This window comes from Strigops habroptila, chromosome 7 (assembly GCF_004027225.2).
Source record: "Strigops habroptila isolate Jane chromosome 7, bStrHab1.2.pri, whole genome shotgun sequence".
Classification (NCBI taxonomy): Eukaryota; Metazoa; Chordata; class Aves; order Psittaciformes; family Psittacidae; genus Strigops; species Strigops habroptila.
In genome coordinates this window covers 54,104,811-54,116,666 of record NC_044283.2, presented here as the reverse complement: position 1 = coordinate 54,116,666, position 11,856 = coordinate 54,104,811, and the positions used below count along the sequence as shown (strand labels likewise).

The 11,856-nt window shown below is 41.8% G+C and overlaps 1 protein-coding gene across 2 annotated transcripts in view; it reads right to left on the bottom strand.

The window, feature by feature from the left end:
* The window catches only part of LOC115610290 (cytochrome P450 2U1), a 30,725-nt gene extending 21,560 nt beyond the window's left edge, over positions 1 to 9,165 (bottom strand). For both annotated transcript variants that reach the window (XR_003992172.2, XM_030491537.2), the window contains exon 1: positions 4,847 to 9,165. Coding sequence is in view for 1 of the 2 variants with exons in the window: in XM_030491537.2 (XP_030347397.1) it covers positions 4,847 to 5,285 (439 nt within the window). In the remaining variant the exon portion in view is untranslated. The remainder of the gene's footprint in view (positions 1 to 4,846) is intronic.
* Positions 9,166 to 11,856: the final 2,691 nt, after the last annotated feature.

The following is an 11,856-nucleotide window of genomic DNA, read 5'->3' as shown; positions in this document are numbered from 1 at the left end:
TATGCATGCTGCAGACAAACTGGGAAGGTGAAAATGGGTTCAAAGCCACTTGGCAAAACCTGCTTGATTTGCATCCTGACATTTTTGATGCCTCCAGGCACCTGTTCTGCATGATTGTGTCATTATGAAACACCATTCAAATTAAATCCCTTAGCTTCAAGTATAAACATTGCTCTTTCGTTGAATTAACAGACCACACCAAAGATACCACGTCATAACAAAATACACAACCTGTTATTTTTAATGTAGCCCATAATTAACCTGAGAAAGTTTAGTCATCAGAACACAGGGTAGTTTTGATCTTATTCTTCTGGTAAAGTGATGCCATTTACGGGTTTTTTTCTGGAAATACGAAGTTACTTTACAAAAGCAACATCAATTCTCCTGTCAACTGCAAATCTCACTGTTAAATGCAAAAGAAAGAAAGAGAAATGGCCGCAAGAAATTAGCAATAGAAAGATGAACCATGTTTTGATACTTAACATGATCTACATTTCTATTACAACTTAATGTTCATAGCTCCTAATGCAAAAAGGAGAATAAAGAAATAAGAAATCTATGGCTAGAAACATAAAGCTATAGATATGTAAATGAGATAACTGTACCCAGAAAGGTCTGCAATCCCAAAGGTATAAATAGCTCAGCATAACATAAACCTGGTAATCTTTCCAGCCAGATTTTCCGTTTACATTAACTACTCATAGTAGTAACAACAGACCGAAGAATACAAACACATGACCTAGGTTCAAAAGCCCTAAACAAAATAAGCAGAACATTATGAAGAGTCAGAACAAGCTGAGAATCAGCTGAACTTCATCTTCCCTGCTGAAGACAGTCCTTGGGAAACCTACTGAAATGTCTACTCCCTGGCACTTTAAAAACAGAACTAAAAAAAACTTTTCAGATTTCCTTTCTCAAGTAATGTTTCCTGATAGCACTGGTGTCCTCAAGTAGGGTAGGTGAAGAAACAGGGTTATTCAGGGCTGAATTGGGCCAAGAACCAACTTGGGTTTTCACGGTTTGTGGCTGGGGTGGGGAAGTTGCGGATTTATTGAAACAACGTTATCACCATTTCTATCCCACAAGAAGTATCTCCAAAATAGACTATACATCCACAATCTCTTCCCCTTTATGTCATTAGGAAAATTATGATTTAGGATCCAAACAGAGGATCCTATTTTCTTGAATGTAAAGATGACACTTGTAGCCACCCAGGAAGGCTAACACCAACAACAACCCTCCCCCCAGTCAATCTCTCCAGCACAGGGCATGGCTCCATGGCATGATGATTTCTGAAGCCCAGAACCCTCAGACTGCAGAATACTAATAACTGATTTGCAAACTGGGAAAGAATTAACAGGAGACAGATTAAGGAGGAAGAAGAGCATAAAGTTAGAACAAGAGATAAGAAAGAAAACTGCTAACTGGATCACTGCCAGGCAGTAATAATGGAATAGGACTTCACTGTTTTGGAAGAAAATCTCTGAAAAGTCAACATGCCCAACACAGACAACTGTATTCTTAAAAAAAAAAAAAAACCAACATCAACAAACAAAAAAACCAAAACAAAAACAACAAAAAAACCCTAAACCTGAAAAGAATACAATAATAAATTCTGAAGCACCATGAACTCAGAACAACCAGGATTTCATGCTCATTACCAAGGGCTAATTTCTACGAACTGGTAATGAAAACCTGTCAGTACAACCAACAAAGCAACACACAGAAAAGCAGAAAATTTGTTTTATTTCCCCTCCTTCCTCCCCTCTCCTCCCCCAAATTTCTTTCTGCTAGTTTTAGTGTTGCTGCAATACTGGAAACATTTGCAAACACAGAATTGTATTGTCCGATGTCCACATCTGGATGTGCACAGGGCAGGACTATAAAGGCAGACAACCACTCAAGCTCCATCCACTCTACAGATTGAGTTTTTGCCACCTCTCACAGCTATAGAATATAAAAATGCTTTACTGAAACTAAAATACCAAAACCTACTTCCACACCCCCCCCCCCCAGTCTAATACTTCTCTTTCTGCATGCATATGTGCAGAACCCTTCGGTTAATAACTGACTTCTACCTTCTCCTTTAAGCTTTTACCACACTTCCCATCCAGCTAAGGCTGCTTCCCTTCTTTGCTACTCAGTTGTTGAAATGCAGTATTTGCCATTCCCAATACTTCTACTTGCTCTCCCCTGGGCACAATATTTTATCTGCATCTTGCACACAACACAGCCACACAGAGCTGAGATAAGCCCTTCTTTCTTCTGTAACAGGTCAGCTCAGGGTAAAGACAAAACTACAACAGAAAATGTAGCTTAGAAGAAAATAGCCCCGTAAGTTTACACCAGGTAGTTTGTTCACAGAATTAAGATGTAGGAATTCACTTACTGAATCCCAGCATTGTGGTATCTAAGTCATGAGGGGTAGATCTAAAGTTACACAATCATTCCACTTCTCCTGTTTTCTTTCCTAGTACAAACAACTGCCCCTGCCCTGATCTATAGCAAACTCACCAATGAACTCCTGAAACTAAGCACACGAGGCTCCCAGACCAAACTGAAGAGGCCTCCAGTTTGAGCGCTGTAACCCATGCACCTCCTCCATGAACCACACACAAAAAGACTCATTAGCCCTTATGGACAATAGCTGAAAACTGAGGTATATTGTATCTATACCATAGAAAAAGGAAGTAAAGCACAAAACTTTCAGAAAACTCGTATAACTCACCTCTTATCCCACCGGTGATAGAAGCAACTGCCTTCCCAGTAGTACAAATGCAGCACTACAGAGGTTCAGTCCTCTCCTACATGCCACCACTAAACCCAAGCCAGCCTACTGAAAGCAACTGACTTCCAGTGTGCTGGGGCCAGGCAGGCCCACACTGCCCGTATTCCCTGACCTTTCCCTCTGTGTAGGCAGAACATGCTACCCCTGCGGTTAATTCTACAATAGTCTCACACCTGCAGCAATTCAACTGGTTGCACAAGCTAACATAAGCAATACATAACAGCTCAGTAGGTTTTACGGACAACTGGGCAACCCTCACATAACAGTCCTCGTGTCTGAGAGCAGCTATGGTGACCTCCCAGATAAAACTAAATGTAAGGCAATGTAATGTCCCTGCCACTGCACAGCACAATGCAGACAGGTACAGACCCAGCACCTGGCTGCAGAACGCTCCAGACAACAGGCTCCTGACACTTTCAGCTCCCCTGGAGCATCCACAACTGCAGAAGCTGCTAACTGCCCTATCTACTCTTGTGTCACTGTGTTCAGAAAAGCCTAACAGAGACCTGTCTGCAGAGAACAAGAAACATAAAAAATTCACAGCGTTCCAGGAAAAAGAAATACACCACAAGCCTTAACATGCGGTTTTACAGCACTGCTATATTGATCTAATATCTAACTGCTCTTCCCCTATCATAGAATCCTAGAATGGTATGGGCTGGAGGGGACCTTAAGCTCACAGAGTTCCAACCCCCTGCCATGGGCAGGGACACCTTCCGCTAGACCAGGTTGCTCAAAGCTCTGTCCAGCCTGGCCTTGAACACTGCCAGGGGTGGAAACAGTGATGTAGGGCATCACAACCTCCCTGTGCAATCTGTTCTAGTATTCACAGTAAAGAAATTCTTCCTTATATCTAACCTAAATCTCCCCTGTTTAAGTTTGAACCCCAACTTTAAGTTTCCTTAAAGTCCTTGCTAAATGGACCTAAAAATACTCACATACTATTACAACAATTATTATAACATGCCAATAAGATGTCTCCAACTGATATAATTAAACCAATATCATTGCTAATTTATTTTTTTATCCTTTAAACCAATTACACCAATGGCACCTGATTGCTTTTTAATAAACACGATCTAAGTGCCTCGCTTTCCTTTTATCCTTACTGGGGCAATTCTGGTACAGTAAAAAATTGAAGATAAAAGTTTCAGGCACTTAACCAATAGATTCCCCAGGCCTTGAAAAAAGAAGGTAAACAAGTTTCATAACACAGCACATTAACAAGCCTCCTGGGCTGTATCTCTTAAACGGAAAGCAGAAGGCAGTTTTGCACAAACACTGAGACCTGTAATGACCCTAAAGACTAAACATGAAGAAGTGCTAACTGTGCATTTGCCATCATGTGTTTGAACTCCTCATGCCCTTTTTTTGCGAAAGCTAGTGAACTCTCATTTGACCTGTTAAAAAAAACCCCAACGAAACAAATACGCTCAGTAAGTTTTGACAAGCAGAATAACACACGTGCAAACATCCCAGCAGCTTGCATGCGGGCAGTGCAGACTGCACAGCTATGGGACTCCAAGAAGCCTGATCTTAGCCACCATTACCTTGGCAAGCACTGGGCAACCGCACAGTTTCATACCGCTGCCAAAGGATTCGAAATGTCTCCTCCTGACACAGCCACAATCAGAAAGCCCCGAGGTGACAGACTAGCTGTCCCTTGAATGCCCGCACAAACGCCATCCCCTTCCCTGCAAGCAGAGGTAAAGGGATCGGGCGCTTCAGCGTCGCGCTGTCGCCTGCGGTGCGCACCACGGCGCTGCGAAGCTCGCACGGATGCTGCACGTTCGTCTGAAGGTAGGGAGGGCGCGTTTCTCCCTGCAGGGTGTCACCAGCAGAGCAAGGCACACGCACCATCAGCGAAAAGCAAGCAGACGGTTCGCTGTAACTCGCGAAAGTCAATCACAAATCCCGGCAGCCACAAAACCGAACAGGTCCCGCTCGGTGCTCTTGACAAGTACGGCCCCGGCAGTCCATCAACCGTGCGGCACTCACCACCGAGCGGGACCCCCACTTCCCCGGCCAGCCCCACAGCAGCCCGCCAGGGCCACTTACCCTTCTTGCGGGTGATCATGAGGACGATGGGGACGGAGGGCCGGTCGCTGAACACCTCCGCCTTCTGCACCAGCGCCTCCCGCACCGCCCCGAAGGTGTTGAGGACGATGAAGGGACGGCTGCCCACGAAGAGCCGGAAGACGCCGCCGTACAGCTTGGTGAGGCCGGTGAGGAAGACGTGGGGGGAGAAGGCGGGGCAGCCCCGTCCGCCGCCCCGCACCTCCACGGCCCACCTCCGCAGCAGCGGCGGCGGCAGCAGCGCGAACGCGAAGTTGCCCACCAGCGGCCAAGGGTCCGGGCCCGGCGGCAGCCCCGGCGGCGACCGCTGCCGCCGCAGCAGCCAGTAGCAGCTCAGCCAGCACAGGGCCGCCAGCAGCAGCTCGGTGGCGGTGGGGGCCCGCAGCAGCCACGTCCAAGCCGCCATGCCCGCCGCCGCCATCCCCTCAGGCGGCGACGCCCCCGCCGCCCCCTCCCGGCGCTTAGCGGCCTAAGATGGCGGGGACGGGCGCCGCGGCCTGTCGACGCCCTGATCCCGTCCCCGCCGGCGCTGTGGGCGGGTAACGGTCCGCCCTGGGGCCGGGTCCCGCGCCCGCCGCGCCCGTTAGATAGCGGCGGCTCCGCAAGGTGAGCGCAGGAAGAGCGGCGGGAGGTGTCGGGGGACTTCACACGCCGCCACCAGCGCAGGTGCAGTGGGGCCGGCCGCACAGCACCCGGTGTGAGTGTAAGGGGGCGTTGTTAAGCACGGTGAAATGGAAAATTAGTTGTTGTAAGGGGGTGTATTTTTATTTAGGGTTTTTTAGTTTTATTTTTTGACTGACTCTGCACTTGAGCTTAGTCGTCCCTTAAATATAAGCACACGTGTCCAGCTAGTAAAATTAAGTGACTGCTCCTCACCACCTCACAGGACTTAAATTCCAAATGCCCCTTAGGCAAACACCTAAGGGGTGTAGAAGGAAATGAAATACAGACAAATCCTTCTTCCCCTTCCCAAATACAAAAGCTGTCACTTCCAGGTAATGCACAAAAAGTTTCTGTTTTCATAACCAAGGACTAACCTGGAACAATGTCCCAGCTCTACGTTAAGTAGCTGCTTAATAAATGCAGAACAGCACACAGAGAAAATAGGGGTTTAGTTCTTATCTCTCCACCCCCTGAGGATGAGGTGCTCTTCATGCTCCCTCACTAAGAGAAAAGCATTGTGGGCAAAGTACAAGTACACCACCTTTAAAATGACCCTCCAAAATAAAAATGGAAAGAATAAGTGGTGTTTACCCATTAAAACGTGTTCTTTGTTTTTAAATATTTGAACATAGAATAAAGATAGTGACAAGTGGTTCTTTAAACAGTGGCTGGTTTCTATTAAAAAGGTTTTATTGCAATTACACAGAAGTTAGAGCAATTTTAGAAATACATAAAGCTTCAAATGGTTACGGTCAGTTTTCCTCCAAGCAATTAAGGCAACTGGATGCAACATCTCTTGAAGTCTAACATGAACAGAAAACAGACATTTTACTAGCCATGGATTAAACAAAGTAGGAAAAACTAGATGACAGATTTAAATTGGCAGAACAGAATGCAGCTTTTTTTGTAGTAATTACAATGTACACCAATAAAATATATCTATTAGAAAAATACAGAAATAACAGGTGAAAATTTATCTGAACCAAAGACATTTCAAATGTGAGTCTCAAAGTTTAAGTGCTGCAGTCTGAAAGGAAGAAGCTAAGCTATTCAGCACAGCTGAAACACATTAGTGGGTTTGCCTATTTTCTATATGTAAGAGCATAGTCTTCTTCCTTCTCAGTCTAGTTGAGAAGTAACACGAAAGAAATTGTGTCTTTGCCTCCATACGCAGTTGAAAGATAGGTTTCAGTGGCATATGTGTTGCCCAGAGATTAAATTTCCCATTAGGTTTGATAAAAAAGGGAACTATTTTCATAGTTTTAAGTGAATCTACTGATCAACTGTAAAAGGTTGCTCTGAAGTATCATTAAATGGATGTTTCTACTTAAAAATAGTAAGTTGTTGCAACATTAAAGTCAGCTTTTCCAATTAAAATTAGAACTAAATAGCCTCTTTCTAAAGCATAAAATAGCAAAATATAACCAAGTACTTTACTAATATTCTGCATACCCCAAGTAACTACATATACAAGTTTTAGCACTATGGTGCTTTCCTTGGAAATCATTACTCCTCAGTCTTCGTATCAGCATAATAAATACCACCCCTGTTTAATTCTGCACTTAACAAAAATCTATTCCTCAAAATGCTTGTCCTAAATTGAGCAATTAAAGCAGTTGGTGACTACTTTTAACAGGTTAAAAAAAAAAAAGAAAAAAAAAGGGGGGGGCAAAACGAACCAAACCCTCCATGTAACAAGCAAAGAAAAAAACCCACCAGAGACTGTCATTAAAATGAGTGTTTTAAAAAAAATACAATAGTTCAAATTAACTAATTTTCCTTTAAAGATAACCATTAACTCCTTTTTATTAGTCACAGAGCTAAGGCCCAAGCAGAAACATTGGAAGTTTAATTAATACAGTAAATTCTCAAAAGCAACATAATACTCCTTTCTCAAACTTTCTCTCTGCCTTTGAATCCTCTCAACACTTATGAGTATTGACTAGTTATTCTATACAATTGTTGAGTTAGCACCCATTCTCTTCAAGTATGGGCTGTGGGTTTTTTTAAGCTTTATTTAAGCTTGCAGGCAACTTTTGGATTTTTATTTCCACAGGCACTTTTTTCACAAAAAAAACCCTTGTCAAAAAAATACTGAAATTATGGTAAAGTTCTGAGTTAGAGCAGTGCAGTGACAAACATGTTTCTGCAACTTACATCAGATGCTAATGCTAAAAATCCGCTCTCAGCCAGGTGCTTGTCACATGCTTGCAAAGGTTTTGTTTGTGCAGGGCATTTAAGCATCCAGCATCTATCTCAATATTTCTGTAAGGACAGCACTTCTTTGGTAAATTAAAAGAAAAAAAAAAAACCCAACAAAAAACCACCACCTTTTTCTCTAAAGCATCTAGTTATGAAAAAATAAGAAAAGTTGTATTTCAATGTGGCTTAGAACTGTTACGGATGACCTTGTTCTATCTTTGGCTCTTCCAAGTGCCCTACTGTTAAAGCAAGCACTGAGACAAGTAACAAGACACAATATAGGCTATCACTACTAGACGATCCATCTTCACCCAAAAAAAACCCAGCCATCCCTGCTTTTATCCAGACAGTGGGATTGTTTCTGCTTTAAGTCACTCTAGACCTGGAATATTCTTTGCACAGTCACAGAAGTTCCTTAGAATAGAACCTGGAGAAACCCATTTATATTTCTTGAAGTACTAGGTGCAAGTAATTCAAGAGAACTTATTCCAGTATATGAAAGATAGCAGTTTAGTTACCAGAACCTCAGGGTGTTAACCTACTCCAGAGAAGGGAGTTTAACTGTGTTCCAAGGTGCGCCCTTGTACATGTACCCTGCTTGCTCACCAGCCCGCACCTGGACATAGCACCCGCTCTGCATGTTCATGAGTCCCCATCAATTAAAAGCATCATACTTATTTCAGAGTTGACTATAGTAGCACTTCTAAATGTATTACAGGCAGATACTTTTACAACTGCAAGCTGAGAAGTAAGGGGCTTTTAAGAAGAACTAATGGCTCTGTATTCTCCATGGAGGGAAAGTGTAGATACTGCTGCCCAAAGATGCCTTTTGAAAATATTTGGAAGTGCATTGTTCTTCATTATATACAATTTAAATAATAATCAAATGGAGGGTAGGGGAGAGGACACAACAGTATCTTCTGCACCAGAAAGCACAAGATAAGATTTCCATCTTAAGAGAAGGTTGCCTGTGAAGCTTTGAAACAAAGTTAGAAAATTACATTGCTGTTTCACAATGTAAACAGTCCTAGTTTAAGGTGCTTTCATGTGTTTTTATGATGCCCTACTATGAAATGCCTTGATAATTATGTCAAGTTTCACATCTGTTCTTTAGATACTGTTATCTGGTCATGTTCTGTCACAAGTTTGGGGTTTTTTTTCAGAAGTTTCAGCAAGCCATGGATCTACATTGCATAATCAGTATTCTCCTAATACAGTTTTGTCCATTTCACATCCTCTCCAAGGCTCCAAACGATGATGAAGCCAGAAAACTGTTTTGTTCGGTTTTTTTTTTTCTTCAAAAACTATTAGCCTATGCCTTGATCCTGTCCAATACAATTCTTGGATTTTCTGAGTTTCAGAAGATTAGCCATCCTAAGCACGTATGAAAGTTTTATCTTGCACATGTAGTCTAAATCCATGCACTCCTAACGCTCTCCTGCACTGGGGAAAAAATAAAAAATCTATAATGTTTTGCTGTTTTTATATAAAGCAGAAATAGGTCATATTTATATAAAAAGCATTTTGAACAGGCTGAAGATGTACAGAAAATTTGCTTTATTGAAAAGGTGTCACAACAGCTTTCCTTAATGTTCATGGGTAAGAAGAGAAGATCAACTCTTGATAATTTTTAAGATAACTTTAGCACCATAAATGCACATAGGGTTTTAATTTTAAGATGTGTGTGATCATGTAAGTAGTCCAACAAAGTATTGCATTTGTTAGTACACAGGCTGACCATGGGAAGCTTCTTGTATGTGCTGAGTAAATCACATAGGACAATTTCTTTAACATGTTTTTACCAATTTCATGGTCAGCAGTGCAAGTGCTCATGACAGATAGCACCTTTGGAAAGAAAAGCTACAAGATGCTCACATTATTGCCTTTTTTTTTTTTTTTAAAGTACAACTAGTGCAATAGGGTTTTTTAACACAGTGAACAGAGATTGCAACATCAGTATCTCATGGTATACAGCAAATCACAACACTCAGTTGTCATCCACTTAACCAAAATAGCTGACATGTGCTAGAAAGTGTCATCCTGAAAGTTTTGCAACAGAAAAAACAACTCTTACTAATCATGAACATCATAAGTTTAAATAAAAACAAGGCCCAGTTTGAAACATTAGTAGGAACTACAGCACAAAAGATCTCCAAGTAGTATCATTTGATATTGTAGTGTTATGCTGTACAGCATTTGCAGAACTGGACCCTAAAGCTATAAAAAAAGCCATATGTTAACTCCTTATCACACCAGCATTACAGCAATCCTATATTACCATCTAAGGTTCCTCAGCAGCCAACAGCTTTTCTTGCCTGTTTTTTTCCAGGTTGGATACATAGCTCCAATGAATGTACAGAGCTATGGATTCAGCCTAGGAGAAATCATGCAAGAAAACTGATCAGCCGATGAGGATGACACCATGTTGCAGTTAAAAGTGACGTCCTGTACTGTTTTTACATAAGTCTTTGGAGTTCTCCTCAAAGTTACATGGGAAGCAAGAGAACCACAAACTAGTACTTCCTCCTTCACTTTCAGGTTCCTTAGTGTGACCCTGACCTTACAAAACCATTAGAATTTATCTTTTTTACATCTCACACATGCTCTCCTACATCAGGAAAATAAACACAAATTAATGTACTAAACATTTAAAAAGCAAGAATTGATTCCTGAGATAAAAAGTGTGCCCTAGGATGTTAGATTTTTGTACTTGAAAATAATTTCAAGTCTCAAATTGTGCAAACGTGTCTGACAAGAATACCTTTTGGCTTCAGTGTTAATTTTGGAGCCTTCTCAAATGCAAATCCTACTTTTCTGTATTCAGCCATTTAGAAAAGGCAGTCAACAGAGGCAGGCGAAGACAGGAGTCCACAGCAGCCTAGACCAAAGTATAAACACTATTTTGAGTAGCAACAAACTGAAAAAAAGGGGAATGCAAACCCAGTTTTTATGGAAGTAACAAACCACAGAGAACAAGTTACTAAAAAGGGAAGAGGGGTTGGAATTGAGCAATATTGTTTAAGGTCCATATACAAAAACTTCATTGATAGATGTAAAAGTCATCAGGGAGATAGATTCCCTCTTGGTGTTTTCAGCACTCCTGTTGCTATTTAAACAATAACATTAATAGTAATACTCATTTAAAAAGCATATAGAACCACTCATTTTAAATGCAACTCACATGCTTGAAGTAACACCAGATTATATATTCTGTTGGATTAGAATGCAGTTGATGACTGGTTTTACAGTGGTCTGCCTTTTCAGCCCCTTTCATAGTTTTCCAATTTGTACGTGATCTTCACTATACTTTTTAGCTATTGGCACCTTTGGTACTGCACCCAAAGTCTGAAAGGATCTCAAAAGGACAAGCAAAGATGCTTCACAGCCTACTATGCAAGTACAACCTAGAGTATCTTCCCAGAGAAGCCTGTGTACTGCATCCAGTATTGCATACGCCAGAGAGCGCCCTCCCTGCGCACACATACTTGCACGGTGCCTCGGTCCCCAACTACTCAAAACGCCTGTACTTCAGACTGGTTTCTGATCACTTTTCCTTTAACAACATTAAGTAAAAAGGGGGCGGGGGGGGGGGGTAGGGGGAAGAGTCACCTTCAGACACATTTCAACAGTTATTTTGTGAAAAATAATCTCAACTGGCACAAAGGAGATTCTTGTGTAATGCCTTTGCAGTTTCACAAATACTAACGTTCTAAAGACCTTATTATGCAGAGGACAAATACAAGAATTATGATTATATAGGCATAGCTTGAAAGAAGAGCATTCCTGCTAGAAGAAACCCATGCATAGAGATTTTAAAAAACACTTTAGGCACTGTATACAATGGATCTACATTTTTTTTCCATTGACATTTACTAGAACTAAAACCAGTTATGACTAACTATGCAGCAAGAAAAGGACAAACACACTCACTCCTCATCTAGGGAAATGACTGGGCCAACCAACACAGAATCATTTGGAAAAGAGTGAACACTACATAGAATAGTATAATACAATACAGCATCTTTTTTCTACTACGGGATGGATAAGACTGCCAGTACCACGCAGCCGATATAATCTGAACTCAGATAGCCACAAACTACTTCCAGCAAGAGTGGGTTCACCCTCTC